This window comes from Cupressus sempervirens, chromosome 6, assembly GCF_028749045.1.
Source record: "Cupressus sempervirens isolate cs-2001-9-10 chromosome 6, ASM2874904v1, whole genome shotgun sequence".
Taxonomy (NCBI): Eukaryota; Viridiplantae; Streptophyta; class Pinopsida; order Cupressales; family Cupressaceae; genus Cupressus; species Cupressus sempervirens.
This window is the reverse complement of record NC_143123.1, coordinates 556,623,905-556,645,287: the sequence shown is the minus strand read 5'-3', so window position 1 is coordinate 556,645,287 and position 21,383 is coordinate 556,623,905. Positions and strand designations below refer to the sequence as shown.

Here is a 21,383-nt window from a genome sequence, read left to right as displayed (position 1 = left end):
AAGAGCACTTGTTTAGTTTAACTCCATTTTTAGACAACAGTTCTATATTTGGACAACAGTTTTATATTTACAAATCTTGCATGAATTATGCCTACTACAAAGAAACATGTTTTAGAGCTACCTAAAGCACGTGCTTAGTGTAACATCCACTTTTCCCGAGTCTTAACTAACATCATGTCATATTAACGAAATACAGTTAATACTTAATATTCATAAGAAGATAGTTATAATAGTTATGTTCATGTGAATGAGATTAATGGTTACAAAATAGTTAAACGGAAAATTTGATAACTAACAATTTGAAAACACCATCAATGATTTTAACAAGGGAAAAATCTACATACCGTAGAATTCAAAACTGAAATCCGTCTAGGGATGCTTCTGCAAAACTTTGGTTAATATATATATGCCGCTTAGGAACAAATAGCTATACTACTTTATATAAACACCATTACCATCAAATACCATTATATCATTTAGGGCATCAAATACCATTGTATCAATTAGGGCATCAAATACTACTATATCGTTTAGGACATCAAATACAACTGTATCATTTAGGGAGTCAAATACCATTGTATCATTTAGGGCATCAAATATCACTATATCATCCTTTCTCCTTCCTTTGCTAACTATGGCAATAACATTCAATTAGAAAAATACGCTCATATTCATTATTCACATAAATGGAAGCCTGAAATAACAATCCATCAGATAAACCTATCTCTTGCATATAGATATATTCTATATTCAGTTGGAAGATCAATTGCTCTAACTGGTTATTAATTACACTGATGAAAAAGTTACTTTCATTAAAGGAAATAATTGAATCGCTGATATAAATCAATCCATCATACCTTCTACTTGTATAAACATCATAAAAGTAAAATACCTGTTACTAATAAATGTTTGAATGCTTAACTTATCTTTGTTTAATGCACGTCCTAATATCTTGTGGAGAGAGGAAACATTGTTAGGGGCTTAACCTCCCAACCACGGATCTTAAGCTTATCCCCACACTTCCTCTAACTAGAAAGACCCTCCCTACCCATAATAGACATGGAACACCTTGTCTAGCCACTGAGCATCCTGGTACTTAATTCCACCACTCGACTTGACAAAAAAGTATATGAATTGGACAACACGAGCTCTTGAATAATTTCTTTAAAAGTAATAAAATTATCATATCAAATCTGATTCTGTTTTCTTGTTCTTGTAGAACTTTCTTTCCACCTCTTCACCCTTTTTCTTGGCCAATCAGCCGGGTGAGTCCTAAGTGTCTAATCATAGAGGATATCAATTCATTTGTTGAAACTTAGCCGATGGAAATAATATTTCAGTACTGGTACAATACATTCCTTAACACTCAAGAAACTTTAGAGGATATAACTCAAATCTGAAAGAACAATTGAAGTAAAGTGGAAACCATAGCACGACATGTGTATGTGGTTCAGACTTAACATGGTGAAATATCTTGGTGTGCTTGATCGAATGTACTATTTGATAGTCTTAAATTACATCAAGGCCGAGCATCATTATTTGGAAATAATGGAAGTTATACTTGCATCTATACTTTCGAATGCAAAACATATATCAAATAAGTTTAGAAGGACTGATCACATAACCTGATCAATGGAAGAGAATGGGTCCTTGCTTGACTTTGAAAGGCCATCTCTTGAAATCGGCTCCTTAAATATGAAATTTTGGTTCGAATACCATACAAATTTCAGAAACAAAAGCTCGATTCAACTTTAGTGTCAATTGTAGGGAAAAGGAAAGAAAATAAGAAGAGGAAATGGAAGTAAAATCCAAAATTAGAATGTCTGCTCTCCAACGTATGTTCAAACATATATAACATACAGAATAATGAAGAAGGCTTAAGGAAGCCACGGCTCTTGGTAGCGGTTATAGAAAGGATAATTGGCTTATTGGTTCACCGATTTTTAAAAGAATGATGCCAAGTGTATTCTTTGTCTCTCATAGAGATTTATATTTACGAGGAAGAATTTGAAGGTCTCTTAATCAAAAGAATTATATATATATATATATATATATATATATATATATATATATATATATATATATATATATATATATATATATATTTATTTATTTTATTTTCGAATGGTGACATCATATTATTATTGTGTCAAAGGTTATACCTATTAGGATACGCATGTCTAAATACGTGTATACTTGGGAGATTATTTTATCTTCATATCCTCTCAATGTATACACATATTTATATATACGTATGTTAATAGAGATGAGCGTGAATAATTTAATACTATGGTGGCAGCATACTTTTATACTTATGTGCATTTGTATATATATATATATAATGAAATGATGAGAATGCCAACATAAACCATTTAAAGGTACGTATTTTGATTATGTTTAAATGTTTAATGTTTTATTGATTGTCCAACTAGTTCATGCGTGTCCAATGTGTGTATCTTGTTATTCAGTCACTAGGTCCTCAACTATGGTGATTCAAGATTCATACCCATTTTCCCAGTGGTGGTGATGTCCCTATGCCCAATTATTTTCTGACAATGCTTCCACCCCTTTGATGTGCTCCGTAGAAGGATATTCTCCACAGTTAAATCATATTACCATAACAAGTTATTAATCATAAATGATCATAACGATTAACCACCTTTTCAATTCCCATGAATTCATGATAAATAACCAACTATTTGCAATAGTTTTAAAATATCATCATAACGGTTAACTAGCATGTCATCTACATATGAAATTATAAGGATTAACCATCTTACCATTTCACATGATTATAACAAATTTCAGCTGTCAACTAACTTCACGTGAAATCTCAACGGTTATATGAACATTTTAAATTGGGTAAAAAATTGGGATTTAACATACAATTCCCCTTGTGTTTCATCATCCTCGATGAACTTGAAATTGTAACAAACATTATAAAGGAGCATTTAAAATTGGGCCAAAATTTGGGATGTAATGTACCATTTCCCTTTGTGTCTCATTGTCCTCGAAGATCTCTGCAATTTTAGACACTAAAAATAATATTCCAAATACAAGATGTATACATAGCATCATGATATCATTTCTTTTCAAATTTGAGTCAAACTCTAAGTCATGACCAAAAATCAAGGTCTATTATACCTTTACTTCAATGTTTTTAGAAAGATGCTTGCATGATATCATAAAATTAAACACACACTCACTTGAGTTTTACTTTACTATACTTGTGGTCACCTCAGCATCACTTGAGTTTATCATATTGTAGGATATTCTATTTTATATTCCTGTCATACTCATGTAGACACTCACAATATCTTTAGTTCAATTCTCATATTAATATCTCATATAAGAGAATTTTCCAATGTTCAATAATTTAGAGTATGAAAAACATTTAAAATTGTAATTCCTCAACTAATATGTTCTAGTTCATAACTTCATCACATATTTTAAATCACTCATACATACCATCTGACATATGGTATTCATTAATGACTAGATCATCCTTGTAAACTCACAGATCACCTGAAAAAAAGTTAGTGTCCCTGTTTTCCATTTATGTAACCTCGGCCTTCATGCCCATCTTATCACAATAACATTTTCATTAGGATAATCATCTCATGATAGAAATATACTTCATCTATAAAACAACCCAATATGTCTTGATATTCCATTAGATAAAATCAATATTGCATGTGTATTATACATGTATAATAGTGTGTCAAAAGGTATAAACAATCAAAATCATAGAGGTTAAGTTTAACATGGTACCACACTATAGGTATCCCAATTTCTTAGCACTTGGACTACATGCCCACACACAATTCTTGAGATGGCGTGCAACTTGATGCTTGTATGTTCTGTCTACCATATTCCGATTGTGGCTTAAACTCTGAGTCCACAAAACTCTTACATTTCCTTGGAACTCTACCTTTCATGCTGAAATTTCTTAGTTCAACCCATCCTTGGGTCATGGAATGATCATAAGCATCTGAAACAAATTCACATAGGGTTCTTATTGAGTAGCTCATCTGAGCATGCTCATCATTCGCCTGTAAATATTTGGAAGTTTATCTTTTCCATTTGTGTGACCTAGGCTTTCATGCCCATCTTGTCAGTGTAATGTTTCAAGGAAAAACTTAAGCCAAACAAAAGTTACATCTATAAATAAGCATTGATAGTTTTAGTTATGCAAGTGTGCTTACTCCATACTGACGCACAAAAAGGCCTTCTTGTCATTTAGTCAACATCAGAAAGGATTATCATTGTTAATTTAAAAGAGTTCTCAAAATCACAGCTCACAATTTTATTTTATTTTTCCTTCAGTTCAAGTCCAAAATTGATTACAAAATATTACTACCATTTCATATGAACAAGAATATAATTGCATAAAGTATAATGCTGGAAACACGCAACTAAAAAAAAATATCTAGTAACCCTCAAGGTTTAGATAACATTGCATCAAGGTTATAGCAATTGGTTTGTATTGTGCAAGCCTCGGCATTGAGACCTAGTTTAATCTTCTCATTCTCTATTGAGAATGGCCCTCTCTCTTGGGATAAGGCACATGTACCATTTTGGTCCTGCCATCCGAGCATCTTGGTGTTAGAGTGTTTGCTCAACAACAAACAAGGTTGAGGATACACGTCTAACAACCTTCTCCCTGTCAGCTGGCACTACCGACCTCTTAGTGATCCATTTAGGCAAGTATGCTTTTAATCTACCTTGGCCAAGGATTTAAATGGGCAAATGAACAGCCTGATCACCACCGTTCGATTTGCCAATCATGTCATTTTCCTTAGTTCTAATTCATCTTTATGATTTTTCAGTTTATCCATTTGTCCATTTCATATGGACCACACCATCATGTCAGCCCTTCTCGGCTATTCTGGAGGATTCCTCGGTTTGATTTTTCCAGCTTGATTGTAAAGTATTTAGTTATGTAAAATAAAATCTCTTTTCAACATTACATTATTAATTTTTCTAAAATAGTGTTGGGCACAAGGTTCAGCGTTGAACTTAGAGCTCTGATACCATATGTAACAACTATTTTTCTCGGGTCTTAACTAACATCATGTCATATCAAAGAAATATAGTTAATACTTTATATTCATAGGAAGATGGTTATAACAGTTATGTTCATGTGAATGAGATTAATAGTTACAAAATGGTTAAATGGAAAATTTTATAACTAACAATTTGAAAACACCATCAATTATTTTAACAAGGCAAAAATCTACATACCGTAGAATTCAAAACTAAAATCCGTCTAGGGATGCTTCTGGAAAACCCAGGTTAATATATATATGCCGCTTAGGAACAAATAGCTATACCACTTTATCGAAACACCATTACCATCAAATACCACTATATCATTTAGGGCATCAAATACCATTGTATCAATTAGGGACCCAAGTTAATATATATGTTGTTTAGGAACAAATAGCTATACCACTTTATTGAAACACCATTACCATCAACTACCATTATATCATTTAGGGCATCAAATACCATTGTATATTAGGGCATCAAATGCCACTGTATCATTTAGGACATCAAATACCACTGCATCATTTAAGGCGTCAAATACCACTGTATCATTTAGGGCGTCAAATACCATTGTATCATTTAGGGCATCAAAGACCACTGTATCATCCCTTCTCCTTCCTTTGCTAACTATGGCAATAACATTCAGTTAGAAAAATACGCTCATATTCATTATTCAAATAAAGGGAAGCCTAAAATAACAATCCATCAAATAAACCTATCTCTTGCATATAGATATATTCCATATTCATTTGGAAGGTCAATCGATCTAACTCGTTACTAATTACATTGACGAGAAAAGTTACTTTCATTAAAGGAAATAACTGAATCGTTGGGAAACATTGTTAAGGGCTTAACCTCCCACCACGGACTTTAAACTTATCCCCACACTTTCTCTAACTAGAAAGGCCCTCTCTACCCGAAATAGACATGGAACACCTTGTCCAACCACTGAGCATCCTGGTACTTAATTCCACCACTTGACTTGACAATAGTGTATGAATTGGACAATGTGACCTATTTAATAGTTTATTTAAAAGTAATAATATAATCATATCAAATTTGATTCTGTTTTCATGTTCTTGCAGAAATTTCTTTCCACCTCTTCACCCTTTTTCTTGGCCAACCAGCCGGGTGAGTCTTGGGTGTCTAATCATAGAGGATATCAATTCATTTGCTGAAACTCAACTGATGGAAATAATATTTCAGTATGGATGCAATACAGTCCTTAAAACTCAAGAAACTTAAAGAGGATATAAATCAAATCTGAAAGAACAACTGAAGTAAAGAGGAAACCATAGCACGACATGTGTATGTGGTTCAGACTTAACATGGTGAAATATCTTGGTGTGCTTGATCGAATGTACTATTTGATAGTCTTAAATTACATCAAGGCCGAGCACCATTATTTGGAAATCATGGAAGTTATTCTTGCATCTATCCTTTCGAATGCAGAACGTATATCAAATTAAGTTTAGGACTGATCACATAACCTGATCGAGGGAAGAGAATGGGTCCTTGCTTGACTTTGAAAGGCCATCTCTCAAAATCGGCTCCTTAAATATGAAATTTGGTTTGAATACCATACAAATATCAGAAATAGAAGCTCAGTTCTACTTCAATATCAATCGCAGGGAAAATGAAAGAAAATAAGAAGAGGAAATGAAAGTAAAATCCAAAATCGAGATGTCTACTCTCCAACGTATGTTCGAACATATATAACACACTGAATAATGAAGGCTGCTTAAGGAAGCCATAGCTCTTGGTAGTAGTTATAGAAAGGATAATTGGGTTCTTGGTTCACCAGTTTTTAAAAGAATGATGCCAAGTGTATTCCTCGTCTCTCATAGAGATTTATATTTATGAGGAAGAATTCAAACGTCTCCTAATCAAAAGAATAATTTATAATTATATATATATTTGCACACACACACACACACGTATATATGTATGTATAATTTTCAAATGGTGAGATCATATTATTATTGTGTCCAAGGTTATAGCTATTAGGATATACGTCTAAATACGTGTATACTTGGGAGATTATTTTATCTTCATATCCTCTCAATGTATGAGCATATTTATATATACGTATGTTAATAGAGATGAGCTTGAATAATTTAATACTATGGTGACACCATACTTTAATTTATGTGCATTTATATATATAATGAAATGATGAGAATGCCAACATAAACCATTTAAAGGTATGTATTTTGATTATGTTTAAACATTTAATGTTTTATTGATTGTCCAACTAGCTCATGCGTGTCCAATGTGTATATCCTATTATGCAGTGACTAGGTCCTCAACCATGGTGATTCATGATTCATACCCATTTTCCCAGTGATGGTGATGCCCTTGTGCCCAATTCTTTTTTGACAATGCTTCCACCCTTTGATGTGCTCCATACGAGGAAATTCTCCACAGTTAAATCATATTACCATAACAAGTTATTAATCATAAATGATTATAACGGCTAACTGCCTTTTCAATTCCTATGAATTCATGATAAATAACCATCCGCAATAGCTTTAAAATATCATCATAATGGTTAACTAGCATGTCATCTTGGTATGAAATTATAACAATTAACCATCTTGCCATTTCACATGATTATAACAAATTTCAACTGTCAACCTACTTCATGTGAAACCTCAACGATTATATGAACATTTTAAATTGGGTCAATAATTGGGATGTAACACAGCTCTACCATCAATTGATTGAGTGAGGTCATTGCGAAATAAATATCTAGTCTGGTGTTGACTAGACATATAAGAGATCCAATCAATTGTCTATATAAAGTCGAGTACATCATTAGAAGCATCAATCTTCCATTTGGTCACAAGTGGTGTGGAGATGGCCTTACAATCCTCCATCCTGAATTGGTTTAAGATCTCAACTGTGTACTTTCTTAGGCCAAGGAATATCTTTCTACCACAACTAACAACCCCAAAAAGTAATGCATCAAGACAAAGTCCATCGTGAACTCTCCTGCAAGATCTTGCTTGTAGGGTGCTTTGAGCTCCTCGGATCCTGTGAGAAATAGGTCATCAACATACAACACTAATATGAGAGGCTCTTCCTTCACTTGGATGTTTATACATGTTTAAATCTACCTCACTCTTGGCCAAGGAAGATCTTTCTACCACAACTAACAACCCTAAAACGTAATGCATCAAGACAAAGTCCATTGTGAATCTCTCCTGCAAGATCTTGCTTGTAGGGTGCTATGAGCTCCTCGAATCCTGTGAGAAATAGGTCATCAACATACAACACTAATATGAGAGGCTCTTTCTTCACTTGGACGTAATACATGTTCAAATCTACCTCACTCTTGGTGAAGCTCAAGCTCTGCGAGAGATTGTTAATATGTGCATGCCATTCCTAGGGAGCCTACCTAAGCCCATACAATGCTCTTCTCAACCAACATACGTGGGAATCCCTCCCATGGACGTCAAAACCCTTTGGCTTCCCTATATAAATTTTTTCCTCAATTACTCTATTGAGGAAGGTTGTTTTTACATCCATCTGGTGAATCCTCTAACCTATTTGCACTGCTATAGAAATGATAGCTTTGGTGGATGAGTATTTGGCTACTAGAGAAAAGGTCTTATTATAGGTGATCTATTTCTTCTATAGAACCCCTTAGCTACGATTGAGCTTTGAACCTTTTCATGCCACCATTTGCTGAATGCTTAATCTTATACAACCATCTTGAGCCCACTGTTGATTTGCCTTTAGGCTATGGAACTACCTTCCACATTCTATTCTTCATAATGGAAGAATAACTTTCTACCATGACATCCCTCTATACTTGGTGCTTGGACACCTCTTGAAAGATGAAAGGCTCCACCTCTATCATTTCATTCATAAGTGTCATATTTTCAGTATAGTGTAAGAGCCTTTTTTTATTGGATTGAATCTTGTGGAGCACAAACATACTTTTGGGCCTCGTTCAATGTCTACTTAGTTGCTATGCCCCTCCTCCCTATGATAGGAGACTGAAGTTGAGGAATCCTTAGTTCCTCCTTTTGATCCACTTTCTCTGCCTACCTACTATGTTCTCTAGCTTGCTTGACTAAATTCTAAGGAATCTAAGTTGCCTCATCTTTGGGTGCTTTCCCTCCTGCATCGAAGCTATTAGACTTCAGAAGATCCCTCTTCTTGAACTTCACATTCCTACATACAATTGTGTTCTTGAGGGGTAGGACTTTAAACTCGATAGGCCTCAAAATTTTCTCTATACTCAACAAACCTACCCTTTGTTGTAGTTGGTCTTAACTTGGTTTACTTCTCCATGGAAACATGACAATACAGAAGGCATCCAAATATACAAATGTGCCTCCTCCAGTGTCAACTTACAGGATCCTATTTTGCAAGTGTATGATAATATTGCAATCCTCTTCCCATAAAAACCAAGGTAGATCTTGATCATGGAGCATGGCCTTGGTCGCTCCAACTATAGCTTGATTTTCCCATTTAGCAGCCCTATTCTGCTAAGGGATGTATGGAATTGTCAACTCTTTCTTGATATCTTCTCGAGGAAAATAATCTTGGAAGTCTTTTGAGGTATACTTGCCTCCATTGTGCGATCTCATTGTCTTGATCTTTCTCCTTGTTTGGTTCTTCGCATGAGTCTTAAACTCTTTGAACCTATGGAAGACCTCGTGTTTATTTTTCAGAAAATATAACCACATCTTCTTGGAAAAATCATCAATGAAGGTAACATAATAACCATTCAAGATACCTTTTGACGTGGGTCCACACACATTAGAGTGTACTAGATCCAAAATGCCTTTGGACCGAGTGTCATTGCTTGGAAAATTGGTCTTGGCATATTTGCCTTGCGGGCAACCCTTGCACACCTTATGCTTCTCGATCTTAATCTTAGGTAGCACCATAACTATTTCCTTGAGCATGTTGGGTGCTTCATGGTAAAAGTGAGCCATCCTCTTATGGCACGTCTCCTAGCCTTGTACCACTGCTTACCAATGAATGTGCTAACTCAAATTGTAATTGAAATAAGTTGTCATGCTTGACACCAATTACTTTTGCTACCTTGGAATCCTTGGGATAGATGTAGATTTTGGCCCCCTCAAAGAACATAGAACATAGTGTAACCCTCGTCCTCAAATGTAGATGCAAATATCAAATTTTATGTCATGCTTGGGACATACAACACATCCTCCACCAATAGAATTTCGGCAGATTCCCTTTGAAAATTGACTATGCCAACATCGACAGCATGGTATTTGACATTATCTCCAAGATCAATAGAGAGGTCCAACTCCTCTAACTTAGTGAAACACTCCGACTCCCATCATATGGCGAGAAGCTCCACTATCAATATACCATACATTGTTGGCAACTAAACTTGAGAGATAGACATTGAGTGAAAACTCATTCTCAAATCATGTTGTGCCTTGGCCTCCATGATTTCATGTGCATCTAGGGCAATGGGATCATTGATTGGTGCATTCACTAGTACTAGCATAAGCCTACAATGTAGTCTTGTTGAGAACTGATGTAACCCAAACCTTCCACTACAAGTAGTTTGAGGGTGCCCTCAAGCCTATCCTTATATCGAACACTAGCTACTATTGTCAAATGAAACCCTAAAAGAAACTGAAAACTCAAACCTGATTTATTTTCTTTGAAATTGGTGACACAAAACTTGGGTTTGTATTTAGAGTTTAGAGATTTGATACCATGTTAATTTCTATATCCTAGTTGCAGATTAAGTACTCAACAAATTTCTTAGAAGAGAAAGATATTTTAAATTTATTGAATATGTGACAGCCAATATTTTGGATAATTTAACAACAATGAACAATAAACAATGTAAGCATATTCATATGTAACCAATAATGAATTCGATATACCAAGGAAACCTTAGTGTGTGGATAACCTACAAACACATGTTAATGCAACTTCAGGAGCAAGAATTCATAACAGAAGATTACAAGATTGCCATAAAAATTATACATAGATAAATTCAGCCTCACAATCCTCTTTTTCTGCCCAAACACTCACTCTCACTAATCACCAACTGCTGCTACTAAAAAACTATATCCTAGCCTCAACCCATGGACTCCATTTGTAAGTTTTGACTCTAAGAACACATGTTAGCTCCTATAACTAGACAGCAATTCTATGTTTAAACGTTTTGCATGAACTATGCCTACTAGAAAGGAACTATGGGTTCCACCTAAACTTAGAGAAAAGTGAATTGAAGTTCAAACTTCCTCGTGCATACAAAGATTCAACATGCTAACAACTTTCAAGAAACATGATCAGCTTTCAAGCTACAAAATCACCACCATTGGGTTTGTGGGTTTCTTCCTTTGGTGATCTAATGTATTCACCGTTTTGAACCTTGGGTTTGTTAAATGGGTTTCAGCATCTTGTGCATCAAAACAATAATATATATATATATATATATATATATATATATATAGTTTAAACCTTTCCACAAGAAAGAGATATTGTTGTAACAAGACATTTTTTTACTCTTTGCACCTAAATCTGTTGTATGGGACATTTTTGTAATCGACCCACCGGACATTTACTTACAAACTTCTCTACCAACAACTAGAAAATGATGAAATGAGGAACTTAGAATGGGTTGATTTAGGAAATGGTTTCCAAGAGTGTTCGTCGAGAACTTTTCAGCATATTTATACTAGGAAAAATTCTTATTGACGTTTGCATTCCAGCAGCAGTAATTTATGCTTATTAGATTGTTATGCATTTGTTAGCTTCAGATGTCATTAGCATCTGCATTTATTAAATCCATGCAACTTTTTCCTTTTTTCAGAAGACTCTAAACAGCATTCCTTAAGACTAAGTTTTGCCTGATATCTTGTATTCTTCTTCACAAGTACTCAATTGTTCTCATTATTGGCACAGTGGAGTTGGAAAATGTATTGTTTGAAGTTTGAACTCAAAGAATGGTTCTCAAAATAATACCAGATGTATTTAGGAGCATAGATAGAAAGACTAAGCGGTCTTTTTAAAATTTTGTGTAGCTATAATTGGCGACTCAGGAGTTCGCTGCTCAGGAGCAAGCACTCCAAGGTAATCTTTATGTTCATGTTCAGTGCCTCCATGCCATAGTTGTGGCAGACTGCTTCCAAATGTTCTTGGACATGTTAAGTTGTATGTAGTGTATGTGTAATATTTTGTTCAAAGGAATGCATGTGCTACGCAAACTTTTAGCTTATGTCTTAGTAAAAGCTCCTTGGTAGGTAGTGAGTAGGTAGCCAAACACTACAGAGAGATAATTTAATGGTGGGAACAACAATGCATCGGCGGTGAATCTACGTAGAAGTATTGCAACATTTGCTTTAATGAGAGCACTCTAGATTTAAGAGGGAAGTGGGGGATGGGTGAGGTGGTCGAATGGCATCGGTGAAATATAATGGGGCATGGGTAGAACGAAGAGTTGAAGTCTTATATAACACTCAACTTCTTTTGTTATGTTCTAAATCAAAAACTTGTTTAATGTACACATATTTTAATATGATTGAGGATGATCAAGAACTTGTCATAGGTTGTGATGTGGAAATTCAGATAGAATAAGCTTCTGTATTATAAGATTGGTAAATTACAATAATAGGTTGGACAATTTCTGACGGAGTCCTTCAAGTGGATGCTATATTTTATTTCTTTAGTTTCATATTAAGGCAAAGTAACACATCCTCTGCACCACAAGCTGTTGGCCCACTTGTGGGAACAAGAGAACCCCATGCATCTTTTGGTTTCAACCAGTTGCTAAGGCTCTTGGTAAATTAAGTTAAATCCTTTTATGTGTAATCCTAGACTTTCATTGCAACAGCCTTTTATGATCACTACTAATTTATAGCATTCAGTGCATCCAAAGTGTCGCACAAAAGAGAACATTATACAGTCTAGTCCTGGTCCAAAAAAAATGGAATTTGTGTGGTAGCACACCAAAACTACCTTTGCGACAATTATTAACCTTTAGTGCTGTTCCTTCATTTTTGGTATGTTCCAAGAAGTGCTACTAAGATGATCTACAGATAATCAATTCTATCAATGCACCAGGAAAAAGGTATCACTAATATTGATGAGAAGAGTTTATTTATAATTTTATACATACAGATGATAAACTGAATTATGAAACTATTTACAGCTAATATCCAATCAAATACAACACTTGGATTAATATCTGATGAAATTATAATTCAATGCTTACTATTCCATGAACAGTGATAATGAACATTGATTAAAAAATGGAAATTATTCCATCATTTCTTCTCCATGATGAACATTTGAAGAAAACCTTCAAAATTATGTGAGGTGGCATTATCTTGACTTAGGGCCTCTCTCTTGTCACCTCAAAAAAAAGAGTGAATTTGCATTTTCCATTCATTGTTGCAATAACTGCAATCAGAGATGATCAACCTACAATTGACTGTTGTTAGTACTAGTACTTATTCCAGTTAGGATCATTCATGGCCATCTTCTCTATCTGTGATTCCCAAAACTCCCTCTAATCTCAAATTCTGCATCCCATAAATCTGCAATTTCGAAGAATAAACAATGTCCAAAGCTATCACCAAATACTTATACAAAATCTTGGATTAACAATCCCATTATTGACCGTCTATGTGAAATTTTCATTGGAATTAATTATTCACATCAATACACCTCTTTTGCAAATAACAACATTAACATCATTAAAAAAGACAAATCATAGAAATTGCTTTCTCTAACTTAACTTTTTTAAACATGTGGTAAGATAATTTCTTTTTCATATAGAAAAAGATAAATTATTTTTTATCCTACATGGTAGATCCATAATTCCATCCACAATACATTTCTATACAACTTGACATAGATACCCTCTTCAATTCCTTATTCCAATATGCCTTTTAACAAATGATTTGTCAATCTACAATGAATACAGATATGTTAGCTAAAAATTGTTCTTTGTATGCCTTTTCTCGTTACAATGAGAATGCTGAATGTCCTGAATTGATTTTCTGAAACTTCTTATGACATACCTTAGGCCTCATTCTTGGCCTAATTGGCTCTCTCATCCTCTGTTGGTTCTCTCATTCTCTGTTTCTGAATTCCTAATGTCGAACTTTCACTCTCATTCTCTGTTCTTGATTTCCCAATTGGTTCTCTCATTCTCTGTTTCTGAATTCCCAATAATAGACTTTAATATCTCATTATTTTCATGATTTTTAGACTATATTTGCATAATTAAATACAATATTATCACATTTTTAAAGATTTGTACGCACAATTATCACCTTGTTTACAAACAATACGAGCAAGTGAAGAATACACATCTTTTGTGTCACATTGAACATCACACACCACTAACTTCGTCTAGCAGCCATAGCAGCCATTGCACTCTTGATATCCATTTTTTTCAAATTTAAGATTTCCTTCCATGTATAGACTATTTTGAAATCATTGTTCTTTTTCCTTACCTTATCGCCTTCTGGGACATCCTTACCTCATTATTATTTTTCCTTATTTCATCAAATCATTATCAAATAACATTCATTTTTCTCTTTAGTTTTTTCAACTCTCTCTTTTAATTCTCTTTTAAGATCATCAGTTTTCTGGGGCTCTTTTTTATAACTGTATTATTTCTGAATTGTACTTTTTCACCCCTTAATTCTTCTTTTAAAATCTTCCTTTCACAAATGAAATTTTCATTTTCTATCTTGACTTTTTTCACTTAATTTCGTAACAGCAATTTTAACTTGGACGACTTCGCATGCCTTCAACCTTCTGAGGTTTCTTGTCTTACTACAGTAATCGGGTCTCTAACAACTGCAGTTTTATCTTTCACTTTCTCTCATCTATTTAAACAACAAATCATTAATTAAGCGAATATGCATTTTTTTAACTTTTTCTCATCTATTCAAAACAACAAATCATTATTTAAGCGAATATGCATTCTTTACCATTAGCGGCTGACTACTCGGCTTTTGAATCTTCAGACAGAAAACTTCAACTTGTCACCGCTACCTCTTAAATCCTTTGCTTTCTGATGATAAATCTGAGAACAAATTAAAAACAAAGAGCTTTCTACTCAACAACGGCTTCAACTTCAGATCTGTTCCTTCTTTCCTTCTTGTCGCTCGATTTCCTTTGACCTCAGCAGCGTCAAACTGGGTGATTTATCATGACAATCTCCTACAGTCGCCTCATCAAGTGAATTTCAATGGTATCCACTTTGATCGATGCTTCAACACAACATTTTCCAGCGCTAAAAAAAATGTTGGTTTTCTTCCTTTTTACACTGTAATCTTTACACGTGTATGACCTTCCTAATTTCAACTGGCAACCTTAAAATTTAGTGACAACAATTACTTCATCAAGCCGGTGGCTAACTATAATTGTCTGATTAAAGATCCAATGATGGACAGTAATTATGCAACGGCTATTATCCTTCAACAAGGAGTTTGAAAATATTATTTTTAGAAATGAAAAGTTGTTAAATTGGTTGGAACTTTAGGATATTTGAAAATGAGAAGCAACAAAATTGCCAAATTTAATAATAAAATTCGTTTGAGATGAAAAATGAATTGGGTTATGATTGCATCGAAAACAAATTTTATTGCTGTTTAGGTATATATTCAACTTTACGTCGACATCAACATGAGAAATGATTTTTTCATTATTAAGGAAAGAGTTTTAAAGTCTTATTGAAAATAGAAAGTTGTTAATTTGTTAGGAACTTTAAAGTAATTAAAAAAATCTTGCTATTTTAAAGCTATATATACATCCTTATCTAGACATTAATTCAAATGCATGAGTTTTTAATAAAGGATGTGTTTACCATCATTTTCACAATGGGAAGTTGTTAAATTGTTTGGAACTTTAGGATATTTAAAAATGAGAAGCAACAAAATTGTCAAAATTAAAATAAATGAATTGGGTTATGATTGTATTGAAAATAAATTTTATTGTCTTTTTAAATATATATTCAACTTACGTGCACATCAACTAAGAAATGTTTCTTTTAATTAAGGAAGGATTTTTAAAATCATATTGAAAATAGGAAGTTGTTAATTTGTTATGAACTCTTAAGTAATTTCAAAAATCTTTCTATTTTAAAGATATATATACAACCTTACCTAGACATTAATTCAATAGAGGAGTTTTTAATGAAAGGATGAGTTTTAAGGCTTTTCAAAGTGTATAAAAAGGCTAGAATCATTTGAATATTTTTAAATTATGCACATGCACACGTGCACGTGCACGTGCGTGCGCGCGCACACACACAGACACACACACACACACACTCAATAATTTTCTTATGTAAAATCACTTAATTTTTTTTGTTAATCTTTTCTTGGTTGTCACATTAGAAAATGGTAATGGGATTTTGTAGTGCCTATCTCAATTTGATTTCAATATTATTTTCAAACTCTTTTAGGCCAGTACTTAATTTTTTTTGCTAACCTTTTCTTGGTTGTCACATTAGAAAATGGTAATGGGATTTTCTAGTGCCTATCTCAATTTACTTTTAGTATTATTGTCAAATTTTTTTAGGCCAGTTTTCATGCTTATGTGATTTGTTTTAGTGGTACTTGGTTACCTAGTTGGTTGATACTATTTTCATATTGGATTCATATATTTGATGAGCTACTTCATACTTGAGATATTTCATGCATTATTGTGGTTCATGATTATTCAACTAATGTTGTTGTTTTAAATTAACAGACAGATTCATGATGATTTATATAGATTCTAGTTACTTACCCCATACTTTTATGTGTATGGTGCACATGAATGTTTTACTTTATGATTGGCGTATCTAATGTGGGTGAGGTATGGAGTTGTTGTCACCTCTACACGATGTACTACTCCCCATTGCCTATTTAGGTTAGATATTTATGCATATGCACACACCTCTTTTGTTTAGGTTGCAAGTACCAGGCATTGATTTTCCTGAATTGTCAAGATGAGCATGCCCTATCATAGTATCTCAATAGTTAAAAAAGGGAGATAGTTTTCAAGTCCAAATCCTAAACCTGGGCTTATATTTGTTCTCTAGATAAAGGGCAAGTATATGTTTTTTCTACTCCTCGAATTTGAGAACTTTACCCTTGAGTTAGATTTCCATACTTCGTTCTTAATTGTTTCTTATTGAAGTATGTGGTGTATTTTTGTGATTTGAGTGTAAATTATTTAGCCAAGAAAATTAATTAAATGAGAATTTTAGGATAGAAATGATAATTATATTATATGTAATTAATTAAATAAAAGAGTCAAATTTAAAAGACTTAATTTAAAAGGCTAAATTTGGTGTAATTATAATTATTTAATATTATAATAATAAATTTAGAATTGCATTTAAAATAATGAGTTTTAAATACTATTATTAGTTAAAATAACAATTTTGTTTTCTAAAAACATTTTTGCATGATAGTAAACCCAAAATCCTAAGTAGGGCTAGAGTCTTTATTAGGAGATTCCAATACATTTCTACACACACATTTGAGGAGTAACTTTGAAATTGAATGAAGGAATTTTAAAAGCTTAAGAAAATAAACTCATTGGGGTTTGGAGAATTTAAAAAATGAAATGTGAATTCAATTTGTTGAAAATAATTCTCCTATTTTCATATTGTGATATATATATATATATATATAAAATCATTATTTTGGTATTATGTATTTATTTAATTGGGTTGTTTATAAAAATTAAGTATTTTTAAAAAAATGTGATACATTTAATGGGGGCGAGGGTCACCACCTCCCCACCCCCTCTTCCTTACTTGGTGGTGACCTTTAAAGGTTTGTTGAATGCCATACCTTGTTGTCGTAGTGGTAAGTATCGTCGTAGGTAGTACCTTGTTGCTACGATTAGCAAGGCTATTGCAACAACTTCCCCCACATGGTGTTTGTGAATTAAAAAAAAAAAACATTGAAATTTTTATTATTATTAATTTTTAAATTTTTAAAAATAAAAAATGAAAATTTAATTTAATTTAGATTTTGATTAAAATTTAATATTATTAAATTAATTTTTTGAGTAAATTAAATTAAATTAAATTTTGTGATATTTCTATCAGGATTTAATTGTGTAGTTTTCGAGTCAAATTCATTGACCAATGTTTCATGAGTAGTGATTCATGCATGAATCCATCTCTCATTAGAATAAATGGAACACTTAGCAGTCATTGGATCTAGGTGATGCTCACAAAGGTGAAGCACTGTGACTTCTTGGGAGGTCAACCATCTTAGTACTACTCCAGCTTGAGCGCACTTAACTATAAAGTTCCCTCAACGGTTAAACCCAATCTTCTTGCAACCCCATTTGCGAAACATTCACCAAGTGTTATGCTTTATGAACCATTCATTAGGAAGCCCCTAAAGCACATCAATTTATAAGTAGGAGATATTTCGACACCTAGTCAAATTGTGATATTGCTATCAAGGTTTAACTGTATAGTTTTCAAGTCAAACTCATTGACCCTTATTTCATGAGCTTTCTAATGAATGGTTCATAAGGTGTGAAGGTTTTGCAAATGGGATTACATGTAGAGTGGGTTTAATCATGGAGGAACTTTGTAGTTAAGCGTGCTTGAACTAGAGTAGTACTAAGATGGGTGACCTCATGGGAAGTCTCGATGCTTCACCTCTATGAGCATCACCTAGATTCAATGAGCGCTAAGTGTTGCATTTATTTTCATGAGAGACCGATTCATGTATGAATCACTACTCATGAAACATGGGTCAATGAGTTTGACATGAAAACCACACTTAAATCCTAATAGCAATATCACAATTTGACTGGTTGTGGAAATATCTCCTACTTATAAATTTAATTTAATTATTATTTAATATTATTATATTTAAATGTTAAACTGTACTAATTTTAGGTTTTTAATAAATTATTAAATATTGTTTTTAAAAGAGTGTCTTTTATATTATCAATTAGAATACTATTATTTTAGAGAAAATATTAATTTTGATTCTTGCGGTTTAATAAAAGCACATTTTATTAAAGAAAATAGTGTATTCTTTTAATAGATATGATTAAATTTGTTTAAATTTAATTATTACTTAATATTTTCATCTTTAAATGTTAAATTATATTAAGTTTAGGTTTTAAAAAAAAGGTTAAATATTTGATTTAAAAGAGTGTCTTTTATATTATCAATTAAAATATTAATTATGATTATTGTGATTTAATAAAAGCACAATTTATTAAAGAAAGAAGTGGATTCTTTTAAAGCACAATACAAATAAAGGATTCTTTTAATAGCTATAAAAATGGAAAATACTATTATGACCAAACTGAAGCTAGAAGACTATCAATTGGAACTCGTGGCTGATTATTCTTATGTTTTAAATGAATTGATGTGTTTGTATATTTTTTAATCTTATTTCAATTTGGGAAATCTGCATAGTTGGCCAATTATGAAAGTACACTAGAGGCCAAGATTGTGAATGCTTATTTTCAATGATCCATGTCATGTTTGATTTTTCATGCTTTCTATTATGAAAACCAGTTCTCTTATGTGAATCTCATGTCTTTCATTCTCTTGACATATTATGTGGATGTTTTGGTCGATGAACCATTGGTGATTTCTAGTTGCTTATATATGACTTGAGTGTGATTATTGTGGCTTTTTGATGCACTTGATTTATGAGCTTTGGATAGGTTATCTATGTGTATGTTGGGAAGTGACTTGCAATGGGAGTCAGAGCCCTAAAGTGGTTGCTAGGGTAATTCATTGTAATATATCTTAACAAGTGTAAATATTTACAATAATCAAGATTAAAATGAATTAAAAAGAGATAGCATTCTTTGCCCATGCCTTGAGTGCTAGTGCATATTAGGATGAGAGTGGGAGAAGATGCTTGGTAGTAGCCTTGCACAGTTAGTTTTTTTTTATTTGTATTGACACATTTCTAATACGACATAGTCACTAGGGGTTCAAAATCTATAAAGATTACTAGGGTAACCTTAGAGTTGGCTCATGTGATGATACTCTTTTGGTTCTATGGGGTTGGGTAGTAGTGATTTTTTTCCATTGAGCTCCGACAGTTGGACATCGATGCTAGATGGACCTTATTGCAAATGTTCTATCATTCTTATCTTATGGAGACCTATGATTATATTCTATGGTCATATTCTGGTATTTTGTACTTGAGTTACTTGGAGATTATGCAGGATGTATCATATCATGATGTATACTATTTTAGCATTTCATACCATGCGACATGTGGAGTAGATAATTATGCAATATAGTTATGGCTTGTGGCATCTTATGTACCTTGTATATTCTTTCACATGATTTTGTATATGTGGTTATTTTATGTCAGGGACTTTGTTTATTTACGAAACTTAACTTAATCAAAATATATGTGTTTGATTCAACATTATGGAACCCTTGAGAGATGTAATTGTTATTGTATTGTTTATGTATGAATATGATGTATATTTGAGTTATTGCTTCCACTTTATTTTCCATGATCTTTTAATCTTTAAAAAATAATTTTTTTAGCAAACTAGGTAATGCTATAGGTAAATTTCTCTTGAGTTCCCTAGTGGGGCATTATAGATTTTTTTTGACATATCTCACTAAAATCATTCATGTTTGAGAGTTGAGAAATGAATATTTTCTCGACTTCAATTAATTGAATTGTAAGTTAACACGACCTAACATGGAATCCAATTTTTTGAATGTGTCTATAACTAAGCATCTAAACAATTTGCAAAGGATTACATTTACCATATTTGGCATGTTGAGTTGCAACATGACTTGGAGCCCAACTTTCACAAAATCATCCAAAAATGACCCACAAATTTGTAATTGTATTAATTTCTATATTTGATTGTAAAATGAGCTAATCCACAAGACTAATATTTGAAAAACAAGTTTACAATGGTGGTACTATCATCAATTTTCACATACACAATGTATTGTGACATTTCAAGAAATCTACTAAGAACAATAAAAGCTAAATCATTACATTTATATGTAATGCAATAAAAAACCTTACAAAATTTAGTGTTTTTAACTCTTTCGCTTTGCTTATTGACAAATTTACAGCCTTGTAAATTTTTTTATTGCATTTTTATTCATTAAGTTGTTAATAATGTCTCATTTCCTTGTTCCAATGTTTTGTTAATACCAAAATTTTGTATGTGTTATGATAAAGTGTGCAAATAAAGTCTTTGCTAATAATATTGAAAAATCTCTTGTATTTGTACACATCCATTTTATAATAAGAAAATCAACCATATAGAGATCTATCCATGCTCATTGGATTTGGACATTGTCTATGCATATTTGAAATCCATAATGTTTTAGCATTGTCTAT

General features: G+C 32.8%; 1 protein-coding gene and 1 long non-coding RNA gene across 2 annotated transcripts in view; one reads left to right on the top strand and one right to left on the bottom strand.

Moving 5' to 3' along the window:
- The window catches only part of LOC149553468 (uncharacterized), a 31,855-nt gene extending 19,252 nt beyond the window's left edge, over nt 1–12,603 (top strand). The window contains exon 9 of the mRNA XM_089788916.1: nt 12,081–12,603. Within this exon, the coding sequence (XP_089645042.1) occupies nt 12,081–12,133 (53 nt within the window). The 3' untranslated portion in view covers nt 12,134–12,603. The remainder of the gene's footprint in view (nt 1–12,080) is intronic.
- Nucleotides 12,604–13,242: 639 nt separating this feature from the next.
- On the bottom strand, nt 13,243–15,570 carry LOC149553467 (uncharacterized). The gene is made up of 2 exons (XR_016353077.1): nt 15,003–15,570; nt 13,243–13,595 (listed from the first exon to the last, which is right to left on the bottom strand). It is a non-coding gene; the product is annotated as an uncharacterized LOC149553467 (long non-coding RNA).
- Between the last annotated feature and the right edge of the window lie 5,813 nt (nt 15,571–21,383).